This window comes from Platalea leucorodia, assembly GCF_965183815.1.
Source record: "Platalea leucorodia genome assembly, chromosome: 5".
Taxonomy (NCBI): domain Eukaryota; kingdom Metazoa; phylum Chordata; class Aves; order Pelecaniformes; family Threskiornithidae; genus Platalea; species Platalea leucorodia.
In genome coordinates this window covers 27,179,715-27,203,025 of record NC_138827.1, presented here as the reverse complement: position 1 = coordinate 27,203,025, position 23,311 = coordinate 27,179,715, and the positions used below count along the sequence as shown (strand labels likewise).

The 23,311-nt window shown below is 41.8% G+C and overlaps 1 protein-coding gene across 1 annotated transcript in view; it reads right to left on the bottom strand.

Annotated features, from left to right (window-relative positions):
* LRP8 (LDL receptor related protein 8) overlaps nucleotides 1-23,311 on the bottom strand; it is a gene marked incomplete at both ends in the record, with an annotated part of 193,883 nt that overhangs the window by 70,138 nt on the left and 100,434 nt on the right. Inside the window, one exon of the mRNA XM_082311520.1 lies at nucleotides 5,768-5,890. Coding sequence (XP_082167646.1) covers nucleotides 5,768-5,890 — 123 coding nt within the window. The remainder of the gene's footprint in view (nucleotides 1-5,767; nucleotides 5,891-23,311) is intronic.

Here is a 23,311-nt window from a genome sequence, read left to right as displayed (position 1 = left end):
TGAGGACAGAACTCACCACCACTGTGACAGATCAGCATACACAGCAGCAGCACACAAAGTGCCTAGGACCATGGAAAATACCCATTAAAAATATAACTGTCAAGTTTGTATAAATCTCCCTGAACAACTCATGACATGTACTTCAAAATAAAAAGGACTGCATGAACTGGTACTGTATTTCAAACCAACATTCAGGGTTTGATTTTATATTCCATTTCCATTTAAAAATCTATTTCCAGGACTGCTGCTTATTAAACCTGCCCTATTAAATCATTCCCCTATTAAATGCAATATGAATTCAGGTTTCCCTTTCTCTTTTTCTTCCTTATAACACCCTACATACCTTTCTGTATAATAATTTTTGCTCTTAACTAGGAGAATGTCACATATCTGATAAAGAAATAAGTGGTGAGTTTATGCTGCCTGCATTCCTCGATCTCATTATATATACAGTGTCCTAAGGCAAGAGTTTGCCAGCTTAGATTTTCACTTGCTCTATCCCTTTAATTTGTGTTCCCATCAGTGCTGTTACTGTTTGCTAGCATTTGTTTTTATTTTTCTCTAGAGATTTTTTGTTTAAGTCACTGGTTAAATAATCAAAATACTTCAGAGGGAAACTTAAAATTTCCTTCTTGTAAAATAGGAGAATAATTCAGTACCTGCACTGGAACAGCATTAGGTGGATAACATTCATTTTGCTAGAGGTCTCTGTTAGCTCAGTAAGAAAAACAACTTCCCTTCCCCCTCTCTCAGCTTCAAGAAAGTGGATAGGAAAATTGTGACGAATCTTTTCATATGCATAAGCAAAGCCCGTGTATATCAGCAGCAGCTGCACCACAGCTCTAGGGTGATCACCAAGCCACACTGGGTTGCTTTTAGTGAGAGCAATGAAAAATAAGTCTGGGGCTCTGGCCATGGTGGGCTCTCCAGTGGGACAGCACATATAGACTACCGAAGATCTCCTGCAGCTGGCAGAAGCATGCTGCTGTATAACCTTGCAGTGAACAATTGTAAAATCCTCAGCTTTTGAGCCTACTTCTGAGGTCAAAAATATTTTCTGCATCTCAAAACAGCTGCTGGTTAGGTACGTGGGAGTTGCAGGCATCAGGCTGATAGAGGCACTAACTCTACTCCCACTACTTCCAGATACTTTGCTATCCTTTTTAATGATTTGTGAGGAGCTCCTTGCATACTAACAAGCTGGCATGATGACGATGAAATCCATTATCATTTCAGAGCACCTTCCAGCAACAGCAGTTTTGCACCCACTCTAGGCTCTCCCTCACGGCAGGCAGGGAGAAGCAGCAATGGCTGATGTCAAACAAGAGGACAAGCCTCCTCTCTCCCCCAGCTATTTTCTTGGCATGTATCCTGCAAGATCAAAGTGGTTCATCTGCTTTACGTACAAGCAGCCAACCTTGTTCAGGCCATTGCTGAATCTAAAAAGGCTTTGTCAAGGAAGGTGAGCCTGGAAGTTGGCATGAGCAAGTACTAACTTCCCCTTCCCCACCAGGAGCACTGCTGCAGCACAGCTAAATGGTGTTTCTTTGTTGCCTCTCACCCACCATCCCATTTCTTTTCATTTATTAACTATGTTTCTCAAAATAAGTTTCTTCTCTTCAATATTAAATTCCTCCTCCCTCTTCTGCCTCCCCCAGCTTCAATCAACCCAACTTCTTAAATTGTGAATTTGGTCCCTTCTGCCCCTTGTGGATAGCACTAATTTCTGAGTTCACATGGTTTTGCTTCTGTTGATTTAGGGGCTCATTCTGCTTCCACACAGAAACAAATATAATAAAGCACACCTGCCCCCCCAAAGTGACAGTATTTCTGATGATGCCTTCAGAGAGAACAGATCCAGCTCACAAGACGCCACTGAACAGATCAGCTCACAGAAAAGGGGGACACATTTCTTTGAAACCTTAATATAAATTAAATGAGACAAAAAAAATTCAGCAGCCAGATAATAGTACTCAAAAACTGACATATGGCAGAATACTGAGGTTTAGTGGTGACACTCACATGTTACATGAATAATTCACTTGGACAAACCTATGGATGTGAGAGCATGTTCAGGTTAAGGATCTGGGTTGAAGAAAAACGAAGAAATATAACCAGTTTCTTATTCGTAATGACCCATTTAAAACCAAAACCCTGGACAACTATCTTCTCCAAAAGCAGCCCATGCTAGAAATCAACCTTCAACTAGCACCAAAACCCACAACAGGGAGAAGTCCTATAGATCTCATCAGTTGAGAATTCAATGGGACTCGAAAGATACCCCTACAGCTACCACTGCCAGCCACATTCAGCAGCTTGAAGAAAACACAGTTTAAAAAAAAAATAAAAAAAATTGCATGAATAGCAGAAAAGACCCCAGACATCACAGGGCCAACAGAAGTCAGGCCAGCTGTGATGCTGTCTTACCTATCTGACAGGACACAGGTCATGCTGTCCTGAACACCCGGGGATGGGTAACATATCCCTAGAGAGGATATTGTTAAGTACAAAGCTGAGCAACTTCAGTGATCTGGCAAACAGAAAAAGTGAAGTACTGTTTCAGTTTTGCAGCAGCATTATCTTAAAAAAAAAAAAAAAAAAAAAAAAAAAAAAAAGAAAAGAGAGAGAGACCACAAACTGTTACCATTAGCCAAGCATTAGAGATGAGGACACAACATCCCTAACTACCAATAAGAGAGCACAATATATATTTAAAACCACGCCACAAAAAAAATTCAGAAAATAAAAAGCCATTTAGCAGACAGCAAGATGCTGAGAGAAACGGCCTTGTTTTCATCATTTTCTAAGCTGGAAATACTCCTAAAATGCAACAGTCAGCATTATCAATGCTCTTAACCTCCCTAGCTTGAATGGACTATGGACAGTGTCCCAATGTTGCATTAACTGAGGAATAACCCTAGATCCTGCTAGAGGTGCTGGCAATTATGTGGCCTGTCTGAAAGCAATTGCTTTTGTAAAGCAGTTCGATCTTGCCAGAGGTGAGAAATCTCCATTTCCCAACTTGCCCCTTCCCTAGGGAAACTTCACAGTGCACGCTCCTCCAAAGGGCTCTGCTGCATTTCTAAACAGGAAAATGAGACAGTCATAGGGGCCTGCAGTCATTCCTCAGCCACAGGGAGAAAGTTCAGCCTTGTTTTCATTAGAGAAAAAGAAGATGGGACTGGAGGGAGGGACCACACAAGAATGTCCAGCTATACATTTTGCCTCTCACTATGTTTTCTGTCTGTCATTACAGCCTCTTCTTTGCCCTTAAATAACATTTATACACACACAGAGCTGTGCCTTTTACGTTAAGCGTACAAATTAAAAGCAAAGCCTAACACTCCAGTTTCTTTTTTAATAGTCCACCAGGTTTACAGCTCACTCCTGTCTTGACCAGTGGTGGTAGGAAGACCTGCAAACATATGTGAATTAACCCCACAACCAGCACTGAGCTTATGCATTAACAGGTTGATTCTGTTTCCTCACAGAGCAGATCAGATCAGCCTTTGAGATGACGTAGACTTTGACAAGGATACAAAACCTCTGGAAAGAATGGCCTTACCATGCCAATTCAAGCCTATAGCTATCAACAAGCATAAGATTAAAACTACTTGATCTTCATCTGATTAAGTGTGAACTTCAGATCTGAATAATCCTATAAAACAAGTAAAGTTCCAAAATTCTAGTTGCACACATTTTTAAGATTTAAAGGCAAGCTTTTAATTGGTACAGACAGAAAAATTAGCTTCTCTTGTAAGATAGCCACAAGTCAGACATAGGCTTGTATCAAGTATCCTGTGAACATTGAGACACAAGTTCATGCATCCACCACACAAAAATTGATGTATTTTGGCTAAAACTCATAACAAAACCTAAATATCTTATGCTGAAGCAAAGCATAGTAAATTTGCTCGAGACAGCTATAAACAAAATATGACAAAGTTATAGGCCACAGTCTCTGAGCTGTTTTCAAAGCCCTTGTATTTAAAAAAAAAAAAAAACAAACCACCACAAAAACAAATTAAGAATTGGTCCATACAGGTGTTGCTACTTTCACTAGGAATTCCTGATTCATCTGTTAGGCATATACTACAGAATGGGAACAAACTTCTTCCTGTGTCAAAGTGACACTGGCCCACTCCCATTAGCAGCAGGGAGACGTTTCAAGGGCCATCGATTCTTCCGAACAGAAGAACCACCACAGCAATGCAGACTTCCGTCTCTTAGAAGGTTTCAAGCGGGGGGGTGTGGGGGTGAGAATCACACAAACCTGAACAAATTACTTTCCTTTCAGGATGGCAGTCCCGTACTGTAACAAATCAGAGGCTCAGATCAAGTCTCTTTTGTGATACTTTAGTTTTAAGGCTGATTTCCCCAGAGGATGAAATAAGTGGGGGGGAAAAATGGAAGGTGAAATGGATAGAAAAGGAATGGAAGATGATTAAGAGAAATCATCAGGGATCTTAGTGCTGCATGGCCTATACACAGTCCATGCTATGGCCTCTGGCAAGAGATTTACAGACAGAGACTGAAGGGAATGGAGCTGCTTAGTTATTCAGCCCCCCTCCAGGCAATCAGGCAGTGGAAGTAGCATTAATAAGATCACTTTTGACTAAGGAGGATGCAGGGTGAAAGACCAACACATACCGTACATAAATATGCTAATGTAGTTACTGAAGTAATTTTTTCTGTACCCTGTATATGGCTGCAAAAATGATTCCATTCATTTCATGCAAGAGAAGCGCATTCATCTTTCTTAATTAGGGAGAAAGTAGGACTGGTAGTGGGCTTAAAAATAAAAGTATGGTTAATTTTGAAGTCCTCTATGTGCCCCATTCTGGTGAAATCTGATAAAATACTTCCTCCAACACTGCTTCTGACTCATGGGAACATATTTGTGAAGTACATAACTGGAAATTCAATAGAACGGCTTGTACTAGTTTCCCTGGTCTGTCCAAGAACAAATCTGCAGACATAAGCAAGCACACAAATAGAAGTCTACATATTATAGTGTTATCATAAAAACATCCCTGGGATTCCCTTCAACTCAACATCAGACAACCCTTCACAGTTCTAGAACAATGGAGCATGAATGGACCTCCTCAGAGAGTCAAAAGAACAAGATAAAATGTGCTATGTGAAAATCAAGCATGTCCTTTTACTTACTGAATCAATGGGTTTTTAAAAGGTGTTACCTGCAGTTAACATCTGTCATACTTACTCTCAGCTTTAGTTATTTTACATTGCTCATCTTTCATCTGCTACCTTTTTCTCCATTTGTTCTCGAAGGCAAAGAAAAAAAAAAAAATTGAGCAATACTCTAACATTGCAAAGTTCCTCTGTAATAACAGAAGTGCCATCTGCAGTGACGATAAATCCCAATATGCTACCATGCAAAATGCTGCAAATCTGAGTTTCCAAAAGGCCTGATCCTAGGTGAGTATGAGTCTTTGTGCACTGCTGCTGATCATGAGCCCTACAACCAGATAAACCGTAACAGAGCTATAGATGTTTTCAATTCCATTACAGACAGAAATACACACTAGATAGTGCTGCCTGTATCATAGTCTGGAAAAATAGTACATTTGAAAGTTTGAAAACCAGCTGATTTGAATGACCTGAATCTTTTGTGTCTTTACTTTCTGCTCTAACAGAAGCAAAAGTTGACAGAACATCCTGCAAGTGCTGGGAATAACACCTCCAGTTTCTCTATGCATTGATAAAACAACATGTCTGAGAAACACCACTTTTTTGTGCTACTCACTGCATGCTGCTTCTGATTCATCTGACCCATCAGGACATTCTTCTTCACCATCACACTTCCACCTTGCTGGGATGCAGTGGCCGTTGTCACAAGTGAAATCTGACTCAGCACAAGTTTTCTTTGCTGCAAGGGGAAAAAAAAAAAAAAAAAAAAGTACTCAGCATGAATATAAGCAGTGCAGAAGACCTCCATTGCATCCAGTCCCACTAAGGATGATACCGATTATCCCTCCATTATTTAACATGGATTCACTCTTTTTCAAAATAATTTTCTAATGCTTTTACTACAAAAAGCTGCTGCCTACATGGAACTGAAAGTGTGCCACATGATTTAAAGACAGGTAAGACAAACAAGTCTCACCTTTCCAGTACTATAATCTGAGTAATAATGCTTTTATCTATGCAATCTATTCATGGCTTTTTAGTACATCTGTCACTATAGTAGATGATCATAAAGCACCCCTCCAAACACTAAAAATAATTTCATTAAATGTCAACCACTCCGTGCTCTTTGCTTTGCTTGCATTAATCTAGGGCTTGAAAGAGATGCAAGACATGAACTCAAGCAATTAATTGGTCTGTTCCTCTGTGCCAGTGGCACAGCACAACCAGTGCCCTGTAATACAAATCAGCATCTTCCCACTGCAGCAGAAAGTAATCTATAGATACCTGGCCCCTTTGGTCTTTGGCCTCAGTGTCAATGTGATCACCAGTCATTCACTGCTTTTGCGATGGTGACTTTAGCAGCTTTTCTGCTAGGAATTGGACTGAACAGCCACACCGCGAGAGTCATGAGCAATGGCTCAGTCTCAGTGTTACCACCCTTGAAGTGCAAGACTCTGTGGCTAACTAGTATCTACCTTTGTTAGCGATCAATTTACATAGTGGTGGTGGAGAGATTTGTTTCTTCCCTCTGCAAAGCTGCTCACAACCTAATAGGATCACAGGAAAATTCAGGTAGTAAAGGGCCTCAGAGGTCATCAAATCCAACCTCCTGCCCAAGACAGGGTCAGCTCTGAGGTCAGACTAGGTTACTCTAGGTTTTATCCAGTCTGGTCTTAAAAACTCTCAAGATGGGGACAGTGCAGCCTCCCTAGGCAATCTGTTCCACTGCTTAGCTGCCCTCACAATGAGGTTTGAGCTTGATAGCTATTCCCTGATATAAGTCACGTGCACACATTGCTACATCAATATTTCTTCCAGCAAACATTTTCAAAGCATTAAATACAACAAATAAGCTTCCAGGGTTTGAATTTTTTTTTTACCCCCTTTCTTTTTTTCTTATGTGAGCTGCTGTCAGGGAGGGAACCATGTTAAATATCAGTCATGTGCCCACACAGGAAACAAGGAGCATTACTGTGTGAGGTGCTGGAGAGGTCTACATGGCCGAAACCAAGTACTCATGTTCTAATACACAAACCGTGCAGCTTCCCTGAACAGGCATCCAGCAGGAAAACACTGCAAAGCATCACTAAGCAGCTGTACAATCTCTCAGGACACACTTTATAAAGAGAGCGTACATTTATTCCCCTTCTGTTGCTTAATGAGCCAGATTCTGAAAAGGACAATTTTCTCTTCAGTCATTCAGAACCAGATATTATGAACTAATACAGGAAAAAAAACCCCACCCCACATAGGCCAAGAGTTTTACAAGAGACCAGTCATACTAAGAATCACACCCGTTATCAGAGCGAACAGACCTTCTCCTGAACATCTCTGGTTAGAAAACCAAAACGTGTGAAATTGGCTATCGAGCGTCACTTCATTCATTTAATAAAAGTTTGATTTAATTAATCTGATGTATTTAATGGTCAGAAACTCTGACCAGATACAGATGGGATATACAAGCATAAGCGAAGTTGAAGCATTCCCCTGCTCGCTATGAAGCTGACTAGGTAAAATCTTGGTATCTGCTGTTAGGGGAAGGTTATGGCATCTACAAACGAAACAATCACGTCTTCATCCAGAAAGCAGAGACTAGTATAATACTGGAGACATAAGAAACTTAATTTTTAAAGTGTATTTAGTTTTATACTAACTCTCTCAATGTCCTAATGTCTTGCTTTCCATATGAAAACTGTCCTTTGACTCATTTTCTAGAGATCCAGACAGCAACACAACTACTTTTCCACCTCAAAATAAACCTCTCCTTTTTCCGTCAGTCTAACACTCAGATCGCTGTCATTTCCGGGACATGTGGACGCAAGCACGAGTGAGGGGGTCCGCCACAGAAAGGAGCGTAACAGGCATTCCCTTCAACATGGCCAACCTGCTCACAGCAGATGGTGGCACCGATTGCTTTGTTCCCCTGACGCTGCTCTTCTGCAATGCAATTAATAGATTGCCAGGATTCACAAAAGGGGGAGAAAAGCATTACTGACAGTCCCGGGGCATCATTTGGAAGGTGTTAATGTGCTCCCCGAGCGCAGCCCCTCTTCGCAAAATGAAGTTGGGCACAACCGCTCATCAGCAGTGGCGTAACCAAAAAGCGTCACCCCGAAGGTGCAACATGCCCACCCGAAGGTCCAACAATCCCGTGCCAGATAAATCAGCAGAATACAAATGCATTTGGTCCTTTGTTTGAATCTAAGCTGTCTAATCTCTTAAAGGAGTAGGATTAAGGGAGGGGGAGCTCAAACCTTCATATGATTATTATATTTACTATTTTTTCTTCTACTGTTTCTGCTTTTTAATATTTCTATTTTATATACTATATTTTATTTATGATTATTTTTTACTACTAGTACTTTCTAACACATTGGGTCATGGCTCTGCAGACCGTCTTAATACCAATAAACTCTGCTTTGTGTTGCAAACAGCAACCCAGATTATTCAAACTGTAAGAATACTAAAGCACTGTCTCATTTCTCACCTCTAATGCAAGACTAGAATCACTTTATTTCCAACCAGATTCACCTTCTGGCACTCAATCGTCATTTCTCTGGGATCACAACACAGGCAGGGAGCAGTTAATTAAAATATCAGCTCTCTGTCTTTTTCTTCCTTTTTCTTTTTCAAGTCCGATAACCTTCTCTATTAATCTCCCATGTTATACACCTTTCTTCTATCAATTCTCTATTAAAAATTCATTGAGGCTCACACCATAAATTGTCAGTGGTGCATTAAAATGTAAAATAAATAAATACATCCCTTTTAGACAATGGCGAGGACACAGCTTCATTTTATGGTTTCACATGGCTCAGAAATAGCCAAGCAAAATTAATTGTTCCCCTGAGATCCATTTCCTTCGCCGTAAGCAGCCCAAGCAGCTCCGCTCACATGTGTCTTCAAAATGAACATAAACAAACAAGAGTAAGTAGTCACAGCATCCCTGTGCCTCTGCTCCTTGGGGGGCAAACTGATACCTGGAACAAGAAAAGAGAAGGCTACTGAGGCGTACACAGAGCCTTTCATCTTTTCCCCCGCTTGGATGCAGAGTGACACCAAAGGGACTGCCTTTCTTTTGACTCTTGCTTGATTTGCCTTTGGTACCTGCTTTTCCTTTCTCACATCTGCAGCTGGACAGATATGTCAGAAACTCCAGGGTGGAAGTCAGTGCCTGTGCGACCATGGGGCTCAGCTCCCATGGGCAATGAGCTCTGGTTTGGGCAACATTCCAAAGGAAGGCTTGGTCAAAGGAAGTCATTCCTGCCTCTCTTCTCCCAGGAAGAAAGGTAAGGGGGGAAATGAAGGTTTCAACTTTATCCAGCCATGACAGAAAAATACCTTAACACACTGAATTTTAAACTAAACTGTATCAAACCAACATGGACCTTCATTTTGCAAAACGTCCTTTTCCTTTCTATTACTCACATCTCGTATCCTGAATTGCAAGTAAGGATTCAGCGTTCATCCCTGCAGCAGATTAGAAGCAGAGAACGCAGGAAGACTGGTTTAGAATATGAACATTTATAGAGGGAATTCATAAAAAAGCAATCACTAGGGATATGTATAATTAGACTGGAGGAAATAAATATATACTGAAAGGAACGAATCTTGTACTGGCTAGGAGCAGGGACTGGATGATCTAAATGTGATGTCTAACTTCCAAAAATACCTCTCCCTGAAAGGTCAAATCCCTGACCCTAAAGCCAAAGAGGTATTATAACCTAACTGAAGGGTCAAGGATTTATTCTTTCTTCCTCTTTCTAATAAAACCCAACATCCTCCTATCACCCGCACAAGCCCTTAGTCACTTCATTTAACCTCACTTAACTTTTGCTTCAGTTCTGGGGGCTTTATAGGACAGGAACATCTTTACAGTTACTCCTTATGAGATATCAGGCCCTCTGTGATCAAATTTCCAGTTCATGCCTCTTGCTTATTCCTATTTTGCACATCTGCAATACTAAGCAATACATCACACTACAATAGTTTCATATTTTGCTACTCCTAATTTTTCCAAACCAACACAGCTGAAGTGCAGACTGAACTTCTTTCCTCTCTTATCATCAACAGTTCTGTGAGCAAAGCTGTAGTTGTTCAACAGCAGCGGTGATATAAAAGCACATAGAAAAGCACATTTTCCAACTATAACTTGCCTGTCAAGGACAGGTAATACAAAGATTCCCCCCCACCACCCCGAACCCCTATGTAGTAATAACAGACTCTAAACACGGGATTTTTAAGGGTTTTGTTCAATCTCTGGGTTGTACATCCAAACAGAAAACCAGACTGATGAGAGCATCCTCGAGCGTTAACCCACAAAGACCCCACAGACTGTGCTCTCTTCCCATTTTCCCCCCACCAGTAACTGCTGGCCAATCTCCACCAATTCTGAAAGGGGAGAATGATGTGAAAAATAAGCGTACTCCTACAAGTTTCATAAAATCAGTAGCTGAACAGAGAACAATCAAAATTACAGCTCCGCAGAGGGAGATGAGGGCAAAAAGTAGCCACTGGGCCAGTCTGTGGCACGTCCTGCCAGCCATCTGGGTCTGCGCAGCTTCTGCATCTCATACCCAAGATAGGTTTATTGCAGAAGGAAGAAAGCAATTAGGGATTTTAAAAAAAAAAAAAAAAAAAAAAAAGCAAAAGACCAAAAACCCCAGACACTAAAACCATTAAAAACTTTGGTTTCATTTGTTACAGTACTCTCATTCCTTTACACAGATCCTGCTCCTATTTTAACTTCTGAATCAACACCAGACCTCCCGTCAAACTGTATATCTGTTCTCATTTGCAGTGAGTATTCAGCCTTCTTGTGGAAACTAGTTTCAAGTCACTGTAGAAATAAAATTAAATAAAGTAAAAGGCCATATAATGAAAGTTTTGCTGTGATCCTTCTTCAGCTGTAAAATAGCACAATCCTGTAGGACGTGAGAATGGGAAGATGATGGTAGGCCAGAAAGAGAAATTGAAATTCATAAAACACAGTTTCATTTCATGCTGGGAGACTTCAATGGTGACTTTGATCAGTGGCTTATCAGAGCCACTGACAAGACTCCATACGAGAAGAAGAAAAGTAGCATCACATGAGTTCAGGAGCTTAACACAGACCGTCGCCATCGCTCAGCCCCAAGAGGTACCAACGGCAGCTTGAAGTGTAACACTGGCCACAACCTAGCTTTTCCCAGAACAAAATATATCATTATTATGGCTCACTCTGCACTTCTTAAGGACCTCAATTAATCCAGTCTCACAGCGAGCAAAATTCACCCTAGTTGAACCATTTGCTTGGCGCAATGAGGCTTTCTGTTTACCAAGAGAAAAGGTGGGGGCTGGGCTCACTATTCAGCTCTTGAGAGAGATTCTGGGCTATGCAAAACTTGACAGCAAGTAAGTATCTTCAGTTTATAACCTCAGTCAACTCCTGATCGCAAACACAGCCAACATGACATTGCAGATGCCCCCCCCCAAACAAAATTTCCCAGCAATACGAGAAAGCAAATTGGTTTTTGATTTTTACTAAATTTGAAGCTATGTTCAGTGCAAACTTGATATATACTCCCAAGCACAGAAAACTCTTGGAGCAGGAGATTGAGCCCTAACCACGCACTTCATCAGCATCTCTGCCCTTCAAAAAAAAGTCTGTGCATTGATCGCAAATCCTTTGGCCAGGTTATATACCCAAAGGATGTGTTAGTCCTCTTAAGGAGATTTGGAAACCCTGACCTTCACCTGACAATACTGCAGCCCGAGTACTCTCAATTCCTGCTGTGGACTAAGGTGGTATCGATTATGCAAAGGAGGAAGCGTAACAGGGAGCGTAGGACAATCCACCCCGGTGTGGTTTCCTGGTCACAGCAGGTGGGCAAACAGCGCTCCATCCCTGGCCATGCCCAGCCACCCCTGCTTTAGGCACCCGAACACCGCATGTTGGGAGCCCGATCCCACCAGCAGCACCTCTGTCAGGGCTATGGGGTCAGCTGCAGTCAGCCCCTCGCGGCCAAATCCTTGGCATAGGAAATCCCAAGAACATGTTGTTTTGCAGCTACAAAATGGCAACAGATAAGATCTGAGAGTTGAAATGTCAGGAAATCCTAGTGGATGTGGACTGTTGAGTTCTTCTAATTTTCAAACAACTAAGGACACCTTGAAGTAATGAAAGGGAATATTTAACCACTCTCTGAATCTGGCCACTTTTTTTGATGCTGCCATCTCAGCAGGCAATTACATTTATAAAGCAAGATTAATCAGATCACCTCAAATGGCCAGTGCTCACACACAGACCGCAGTCCCTTTGATATTCCACCAGAAATACATTTTAAAGAAACTTCTCCCCAAGATCCTCTGAACCAGCCCCAGAAAACAACACCCGATTGACAGAAGCCTAGTCAGAGGATTTGTGACTGCTTGAAGCTGCTATTATAGTAACCAAAACATGCAGCTGCTGAGCCTAAACTAGCCCCTCTGATCAATCAAATCAAATCAATTAAATTAAAAGGAGGAAAAGAGATGTCACCTGTGATTTTTCATTAGTACCTCTGTGCATTTTAAATGGTAATATGTGTAAGCCTCCTATTTAGAATTATTTAAATACATTTTCATGTTTAACACTGACTTTAACATGAGGAAAATGGCAGCACCTAATTGCAAGCTATGCAAAGCTGTGGAAAAACATAGAATGCTGAAATAGCATTTTGTTCTCATGTATGAAATTCAAGTGACTTCAACTAACAAATACGTCTTCATCGCTAAATTTACTCATGTAATCAAGGCAAAATGGAACAAAATTTTTCCCCAACCTGTCCTCAGGTTGCTGCTGCCATTTCAGACTTCAAGAAGGAGCTGTACACTCAAAAGGTGGTCTGTTTTTTGCCAAATATACAAGTTGGTCTAACGAATGCAGCATTTGTCCCTACAAACCATGCTTTACCAGTAGGAAAAGCAGGAATCCCAGAAGAGAATTAAAGGCCAAAATGACCACTTGGACTGGCGTGCTCCTTCAAGGGCATTAGAGGTCTGTAAAACATACTGCTTGGGTAATTCAAGACAAGGTCTCCTTTGGAGTTTGAAGGCTTTGGCAGAGCTCTAGGGCTTTGTCTTGCTTGGGGAGCTTCGCAGATGGGAACAGCCCGGGCAGAGAGCTCAAGCGCTGCCTTGCTTCAGAGGAACGTGCTCCACACTCCTTCGGGCAAGGCTCCCTCCAACATCTGCTCCCTTCATTTTTCCTTCAGCTTTCTCAGTTTTTTCAAGGTCCACTTGTAAAGCATCAGTGATCTTTTAAGCTGTACAAAACCAGGTTTTGTGAAAATTTTCTCATTGCTATTCTCCAGGAACCCACATCACCTCAGTGTTTAAGTCTCTGTAGTTTAAAAAAAAACAAACAACAAACCCACAAGAAAACCAACCAACGTCCCCCCCCATCCTACTTGTAAATTGGAAAATCATGTCCTTCTGCAGAGGAAGGGGGAGGAAGGGACAGATTTTCCTACCAGCATCTTAAATACACTCCCAGCTTTGCTCAGAAATAGGCTGACAACCCTGTCCAGCCTGCAGTCACCTCTGGATGCTACCGATCAACCTCGCAGCAATGTGGCAAGTTGGCAGGTGTGAAAAAATACCTGCCATTCAGTGTCAAAACATGCCCATCGACAAAATCTCATTGACGCCCATCCTCATACAGCAGCAACAGCAACAATGAGGCTGGCAGGTGTACAGACAAGGGCAGGTTTCAGAAAATGCAATTTTTATTACAACAAAGATTATGCAAGGTAGCAATGTACAAAAGGATTATCAGAAAGCTTGCTCCTCTTACTTAAGAGACCTGAGAACTTGAAATGTACAAGTAACGCATGTCCTCAGTTACAGGTACATGGACACAGAGACATTAAATGACATACCAAAAGTCATGCAACAAAGCTGTGGCATAGCCAAGGATATGACCCACATCTTTCAGCCCCATCTGCTTGTGTGGTATCTTAAGCCCAAGTCAAGATTTCCTCTTTATGGAAAAGAGCAGCCATCACTCTGTGGTGGAAGTTGAACATGTTTCCAGAACTCCATATTGCTGCAGTCACAACCTCTTCAAAGGATTTATTATGTTCTGAGTTTCCAGTTTGTTTCTAAACATTTCTTTGACTAAAGCTCATCTACACTGATTTTTGCTGACAGAATTGCCAGCTTTGTTTGTCTGCTCTGGGTTTTGTTTTGCTTTCTTTTAACAAGCAGCAAGACATTGTTGCAAGACACAAGCTCTTGGGTGGCACCTACATGTATGTTATTTCACAATGAAGGACATCTGCAAATTCCTCAGGAGGCACTTGACATTATTCTGTCTTTCTGTTTCTGGGAATTAAACACTAGGGGCCATGTTCTACCCTGATGAAACATCACCAAAGCCCATGAATAACTATTGTCCTCAGTGGTCTCTGTGCAAAACTGGACGCAGATGTTTTTATGACACCCTGCGTGATGTCTGCTTTCCATAGAGGTTTTATAACGCTCGCCTAAGTCAGAGTTACATGCCTCAAGGAAGCACCTACAAATACTGCTGTTCAACAGGATGGTCACAGAGATATGAAACTGTTCCTGGACAGAAACGTGAAAACAGTGAAAAACTCCCTAGACTCGGCAACTTGGGAGTGGATCACAAACATCGGACTCTTCAGCCAGGCTGATACTATGCTGCAGTCCCTGGGGCTTGAAAACTCTTGATATTCCCAAATTATTAGTGGCTATCACTCTCCACAGAGAGGTTAAACAATCGACCCCCTGTTGAAAAAAGCCAGGCTTCCTGAGGACAAAACATACTGAAGGCCATTTCTGCTAGCAAATATATTAAGGCAGAAAAGCAGAACTTGTTAATGAAGCAATTCATTAATAAAAGAAATTGTTCACGGAGCGATTTTGGTTCCCACCTACAAACATGCCTATAGCTCATCAGATAGGCACCAGGGAAACGGAACAGCCATACTTTCAGGCTGAATTTGCCTTCAGTTATTCAGAAAATGAGAAAGAGACTAAGGACACATGAATGCAGATCCTTTCACTACGTGATACTGAGAAGGGATATCAGGAAAAGGAGGGCCTTCTTACATAGTTGAAATTTCTGCTGTATTTGACGTTTTTAAGGATTATTCCTTTTTCATAGGTGGTGGTGACAAAATCTTCAAGACCAGCGGAGAGGATGGCAAAGAACATCCCCAAAGCCTGAAGGCTGCTATTTCTTGCCTGGGTTATGCTGTGGCATCGAAACATTACAACACTGGAGTTTATAGGGGAGACACCATGTTGCTGAAGTTGCCTTTCACAGCTTGGACACAACATTAAGTTCTCATTGCCTGAATTTAGTATACATACCATGAGGTTAAAGCACACCAAAGCAAAACATGGCATCTTCAGCAGAATTTCATGTCAAGTTTGCTAAAAATCTTGTTGGCCTGCAGGAGGTAAATCCAGGAGTCCCAAACTCTGTACATACCCAGTTACGATGAAGCTCCTGTCATGCTCTGGCTGCAGCTCTGTGATATACACCGTCACTGGGGTTAAAATCAGCGTGAGGCATTTCTGGCAATCCTCAACCCCTGGCTGCCCGTTTGCCGCTTCACTGCTAGAGTCTGCTCTTGCACAACTGTGTATGCGTTTTGCAGCCCAGGTCACTCAGTTGACATGGGTTACGAGAGCATAAAACATCTGCCAGGAAGCAGCAGCAATTTCACCAGTCACCTTTACCACCAAAAGCAGAGCAGTGTGATTACACACTGGGAGCCCCAAAAATTGCAGGCAAAGTCACTTCCTCTACAACTCAGCCTTAGAACAGCCAGAAGAGAAATATATACCATTTAAGCCCTGTTTTGCAGAACTTGGCATGGGTCCAGGCTGCATACTGTTACTACAACTGTGTGGAAAAACAGTAACCTGGTATTTACACCTGCAAGCGCGGTAAAACACACAGGACATTCCTATGAACAAGCATTATACGTTCCCAAAAATGTGTTAGTTGCTAACAGCCCAGGTATCTCTGACCTGTAATATAAATTACCCAAATCTAACGACACACCGGGAACTCAGCAGAACTCCATGCAAAACTCACCATCCCTAACAACCCAAATAAAAGAAAAAAAAGGAAAAAAGCAAAAGCTCTTCAGGAGTCAGGATCAATGACCTAAATCACATACTTGAATCATAGAATCATTAAGGTTGGAAAAGACCCTTAAGATCACCGAGTCCAACCGTCAACCTATCACTGCCAAGTCCACCACTAAACCATGTCCTCAAGCCCCACATCTACCTGTCTTTTAAATACCTCCAGGGATGGAGACTCAACCACTTCCCTGGGCAGCCTGTTCCAGTGCCTGACTAAAAGAGGATTGAAGACTCAATCTTCTCAGCGGCAAAAGGATGTCTTCTGTTGGTAGGAAACAGGGAGAGGGGACAAGAGAGGCGTAACAGATCTGGGATGACTGAGAAAGTATTGCTGGTTCTGGGCACAAATCCATGCGGGTGGCCAGTAGGGAAAGGAATTTGGGTTTATGCTTCTGACTGGGGCATTACATGTGTAGTAACACACCTGAGCATTCTGGTTTGCAGCTAACAGCAGGGGAAATGAAGCTGCTACTTTGCTTGGTTCTGCTGCATTATTTTTTAATTAGAAGCAACACCACATTTAATGTCACTTCTGTATGCAGTCCAGTTGCTTAATATTGGATCAATGTTTGCTCTTTGTCTCCTATTCCTAATTTAATCAATAAGTTGCAGGGTGAAAAATGCAAGAAATGCTCTATATGGTTAAAAAAACCCATATGCCATGGTTTATGGGAGGCTAAAATACAATGATTAAAATGCTCATTGCAGTGTCTTGGAAGAATGAAGAGTCAATAGCAATTAAAGGAGTGGGGATTTTTCTAATGACTTAATCCAGTGTTTTCAGCTTTATCCTCTTTTTCCATTTGCTTTGTTTTTTAGCAAAATTGTGGCATTTTTTTGGAGTAAAAATTTATTTCTAGGATTATTAGAAAAAAAGTTCCCCTTTTTGACCACGCATTCCTTGTCCTGAATTCTTTAACTGCCTCAGACACCAAAAATAGAAATGATAAATGGAAAGAAATAATCAGTATGCCACAGAAGAAAAAAAATACAGACAGAAGAGCCCTGTGCCATTATATACACTATTGAAAAGCATTATTATGTCATACCAATATGTATGGTATAGGAACCTGAATTGAATTAACCAGGTAGCAACACATCAGGAACATTCAAAATGCTAAAAAAATTTAGACCCTGGTTCTTAACGATCTTTAGACAGACCAGTGCCACAGATGTCCTTATGTATGTACCTGTGAAGATATCTTTTCTACAGCTCTGTTAGCTGCTCTGTAAAGACGACATGAATTGCATCCAATGACTAATTTGCCAGGAATCTCTCTTTTTACGACCACTGAATCAGAGCTCTGGGAATTGTAAGGGATCGCACACAAAAGCATGTTCAAAAACATCTCCAAAGCCAGCATCGTTTCAGACTGAACAGCAGGTTCATCCTCTGATCCAAGTCTGTTACGGCGGAACAGTGCCAAACAAACGTCTATTAATATTCTGCCAGGAAGCACGAGCGGATGGGCTCTTGCATTACATTAAGAGAAGCGGTCAGGTTGAGAGTTAGGCATCGTCATGCAGTTCCTCCATTCAAGCACAGACCTCTTCACCCATCATCGTGTGTTGTCAAATGCTTTTGTGCATTGCAATATTAAATACTAGTACCCTGGGGATAGGAAATGAATAGACACAACATAGAAATTATGATGCATGCAACAATACCCTTTAACCTATTAACAAGTATGACCAAGCTTACTTACTCTGAGCTCTCTAATCATCAAGGCAAGAAGACATCAGCAGCTACTGTATCACACTGACAGGGCCTTCAGTGGCAAGTGTGGTTCAAAGGTCCATAGGAACCACAAAAAGGCTTTGTCTTTTTATGTAAAGAACAAAGCTACCACGTGGCACAGCATCACACATCCAATTAGTCAGGAAAGTTAATACAGTAGAAGCAGATGGTGGAACCATGTCAACATTTTTAGTGGGCGCATTTCCCCTTACTCTCGAGTTGCTGTGAACTGAGGTCATAGGGGAGCAGCAGGCAGATTGTTGATAAGCTGGACCACACCAGGGATGAACATTACCCTTTTATCTACCTGTCTGAGGTACCCATGTACTCCCACCTCTACTGTCACAGCTCCCATCTTTCAGACACCTCCTCTCCACCACATCCCCATGCCACAGGGTAGCACCATTAACCTCACTGCACACGGAGGGAAACTGAGGCAAAGAGAGACAAACAGTCTCTAACTCTGGTTGTGCTGGGAGATGCTGACAGGGAAAGGCATTAAAAAGAACACAGCTTCTGTGTCCCTTACACTACTCATTTTGCTCATTTCTGCAGCCAAATGAAGTACCAACTTACCACCCGTACAGCACAGCTACAGGACACATCACTCCAAAGTACTTTATAGATTTGCAGAGAGTAACTGCTCCTCTGATGCTTCTCACCTGGCAGCCCTAAAGGTCGGCTAACACAGGACAGGAATGAAAGGCTTCTTGTTCACCACCAATTGCAGTGGATGCGCAGAAAACGTAAAACCCAAACCACAAGGATTGCACAAAAAAAATACAATACAGGAAATGCTATGATTCGTATGACTTTGAAGTAACAGCCCTACACACAGCCTTCAGACAAAGTCTCCTCTGCTGTTACTGTCAACCAGTTCTGCCCAATTCTCCAGCTCTGTACCTCATGGATTTCAATGGTACCCAGGTGAGGATGGCAGGAGCTTTCAGCTCTGCAAGTCATTTAATTAAAATAAAATGAACAACCAGCAGTTACTCAAACTGCACGTACGCTCCAGTCACTGCAGCTGCCGAATTCTACAGCCCTCGGTCCAATCCATTTCCTTTAAAGCTCCTGGCAACCCATTAATTAAAACACGTTATTTACAGCTTCCAGGGGCTTGAAACCATGGGATGCACTTGATGGAATTTATGCAATTATGTACAGTCAGTCCTAGCGACAGGCTCCATTCTTGTTCTTGCTCTCCTCTGCTCCCACACTCAGCCTTTTCCTTCCCCGCGGCTTGTCCACGCGGTGCCGTTCGGCCTGGGCCTGCCACGGCACGATCGGCTGCCATGGAAATGAGCAGGAGGCAACAAAGGAACTGCGAGTCTCTCGCTGGAGATGGAGGAGTTGCAAGGCAATAGCGCAGGAAAGCCAAGACAAAGAGAAACCAATTTGCCTGCTGCCTCTAAACACAAACAACCCTCCCCCTTTGTGCAAGATGTTGATGAATAGAGTTTTCCCCTGGTTTAGAAAACCAAGCCCCTTCCAACCAAATGGAACGAGCCCAAATGGATGGAGCATCCTGCCTTCGGTCCTATGCAGCAGTCCATCCGTTAGTGCTTTGTGGCAAAACATCAGTAATGAGGTGATTCACAGCCAAAAGCAAACCCGGAGGATGTATAGTTTAATTTACTTAATAAGGAATCCCCATGTTACTCATAAAGCAGCATCAGCTGCAGACAGATCTTCTCTACTTTCAGAAAGAGTTTTTCTTTTTTTACTCCATTATTAAGTAGTCACGCTCATCAGCAATTCCCTTGACTTTGTAAGAAAAAAGCATTTTAAAACATACATTAGAAGGTATGACTGACAAGCATAACAAAGTCTACTGTGTCTTTGAACCGATTTCCAAAAGCTTTTTATGAGAATAAAGAGAAAATAAAGTTCTACGGAACCGTGAACTTTTTGCTGCTTAAGGACTCCCACATGAACACTGCTGAAAGATCAAGTACTACAAGCCCAAGATATCCACATACATAATCCTCCCAATGATGATTACTTTTTTTTCTTCTATGCGTTTCTCAGTTTTTTTTCATGAGGCCAGTGACTTACCTATGTAAAACCTATGGAAACCATCTTTAATGAGACACAAAAAGGAGAAAACTCTGAAAATAAGCCACTATCAAAGCCTAATAGCTTTCTTCCAGCAATACAAAAAGTGGATTTTGGCCTTATTCTCCTGTGGTTCGTTCACAATAGGAAAGAAAGCAAAAAGCAGAGAAAGCATTTCTTGCACGATGCAGAAGGAGTTCTGCAGATTTCAGTCTGTAATTCCACATACCCAACCTGCCCGCACCATGCCCTCAGCTGGTGTGAGAAATGGCTTATCTGCTCTGAAGTCACTGTAGCTACTCCAATTCAGATTAGCTCTAAAAGCCTCTTTCACCAAGATGTATTGCAATAGTGCACTGACATTATTTAAGCCCAGATTTTAATGTACTACAGAAGAGGTATTTTTCACTACCAGCCCAGAAACACAGGAGTTTGTACCAATATTTGGCTCCTGATGAAGTCTTTTGTCACTGTGATTTTCAGAAAAACAACTATGAATGGATTTATAGGAGATCAAGTGACCACAAAAATGTCTCCGAGATGACTGTTTTATTATGTTTTCTCTCTTTTCCAGCATTGACCATTCTGTACTGGGTCCCTGTAGGTGATAAAGTATCAATACTTTCTATCCAGGGCAGCCAGAATGAAATGCCAGACGCTTTTTAGCAAGAAAGTCAGCAATATCTTTTTAGACTGTTCAAAAGACGAGTTTGTAAAAGCCTAGCCATTTGAGTATGGAGTCCTAAACTTACAGTACTTCACTAATTTTCTGGGTCCCCAGCATTAACGTACACTAAGAACATTAACCTACATGTACAATTTTAATTCAACAGGGTTTGGTTTTTTTTTTAAAGTTATCTTTTAAGTCTGTTATATCACATATACTGGCAACACTGCGTGGCTACCACTGTAGTATAGCAAATGATCTGTAGCCCCCAGCTAATCGGTACCCTCTAGAAATTAAAAAGTGGCATCAGAACCAAAAGAGTGAGATTCACGGGTGAGAATTCTGCCTCCAGCAGGAAGGACAGCATCCGCAAATTCAGCATGTCAGAAATTAAGGAACAAGCAGAGGAACCATTGTCATATGTTCCTCCAAACTCTTCTCTGAAAAGCAGCACAAGTAAGACCCTATATGAAGACCATACCTACAAGGTAAAGTTTAAAAGGTTTCATAACTACTAAACACCGTCCAACCTGTCACCACCAGAATAGGGACCGGTGAGCAATATCAGAATTAAACTTCCCCTCTGCAAATGGTTTCCAGTCACCTAAGTGTTACCAAGACAACCCCAGCAACCAGAATACAAATTACCTTTGGGGTACCACGGTAAACTCCAGCACTTACCAACTCCGCATGCAAATTTAAATCACAACAATTTAAATGACAACTGTGTAAACAGCAGAAACAATTAAACTATCACAGGAGTCAATGGTACTATAGTCAGGAAAAATGTTACTGGAGGCAGCAACAAAAGAGCGCAAAAGGAGGAGGAGACACACACATAAAAAAGTTCAGCCTTGTAATTCATGAGTGCCAGGCGAGGGCTTCTCATTCCCTAGGAAACATCACTTTTTCTTTGACTTCTTCTTGTCCCAGATATCAGCTATAAATAAGTCCTGATGTTGGGGCAAAACTTTACATGTAAGAAAGCCAGGCAGCTTTGGGTGCCAAGAGATGCCCGATTATAAACAACCCTGGAGCCATGCATTTCAATTGTTTTATTTCCGACAACTGCAAAAAAAGGAAGAAGGAAAAAAAGGACAAGACACCTTCTTTTGCCTTTGGCACTGATGTGCGAGGCAATCTTAAAACTCAGAGCGTTAAAGAAATGCTCTGGATGCACAAACTGTTCTGCAAAAATGCTGATAAACCAAGCAGAGCAGTAGTTACATTATCGGCCTGAAAAATTAAGTCAGTAAATAGCTTCAGCAAGTGTAACTGTAAGGACTTAGACAACATAACTAAGAATTTTAAGATGCATGACAAACTCAGAGACTGAAATCTGAGAACGAGGAAGGGATGGGAAACACTGAAAGCTGCACTCCTCATTAAAGCTGAGTAACATACAGTAATTTTTTTTACCTTGTCAGAACATTTTTCACTGGAAAGTTCCAAACATTTTACAACCAGAAGAGTTAGAGCCAGATTTTCAGGAGACTGGTGGTGCCCTCAATTTTAGGCTTCCATGAGGAGGTAACTTCACCTGAAGCTTCTCATGACCGGCAAGAGCCAAGAGAGTTCTGGCCAAACTCCTTCCTCACCCTGCTGTCCCTTCTTCACACAGACTGTAACAAAACAAAACCACCAAAAAAAAAAACCACCCAAGACCACCAAACAAACCAAAACAAAACCAACCCCACAACAACAAAAAACCCGAAGCCCTGCATTTTGGTGGGCGCATCCTAAACTGGATCCCTCAATAGCAAACAGCGGGGCAATAAGCATGAGAAAGGTAGAAAGATAAGTGAAATAAACCACTCGGCTACCAGAGCATCAACAGCCATTTAAGTTGTTACTTGTTATGTTAGATATATGGAATAAATAAGGTTTATTATTAGGCTCCATATTCCTCCAGTAAGACTCTTGAAATATTCCTGACAGGAGGTCTAGACCCCAGAGCAGCTTTGCAGATCCCACACACAAATGAAAGCCAGCTCAGAAGTCCTGCTGTCCACAGCTCACATAGCTGCTTGGGTGTTGAAGTGTTCACACGCCTTTATTTTTCTTCTTACAGTGACACTTTATCAAGTGCTTGGCTACAAGAGGATTTACTGATTAAAGTATCAAGTGCAAGCAGCTCAACTGTAGAGACCCAAAAGCAAGGCAATGTGAGTCTGACTGCTCTTATTCCACCTTTCCTTTTGCTAAGGGGAAGTCCTTTCTACCAGATTAATAAAGTGCAGCTTTTAAGTAAAAACTCTCATTCTCATGGCAGGTTAAATTACTGTCGGACAGTCCGTATGACCAGGCAGGAGCCTCTGTTAAGAATATGACAGTTTGCCTGGTGGGACCCTCTGTGCAGCTACAATCACTTGAGACGTTTATCATTCCATAGAAGACATGGGATACGACCTCTTGTTATTAGGCCTTTCCTTGCCCAGCTGGGAGCAACTGATTAAATCCCAGAAGAGTTTATTTCAAAAATCAAGAGAACTCTCTTCATGTCTGTGCATTAAAAAACCCTCATGTTTTATAGTATATGAACATTCAGAAAA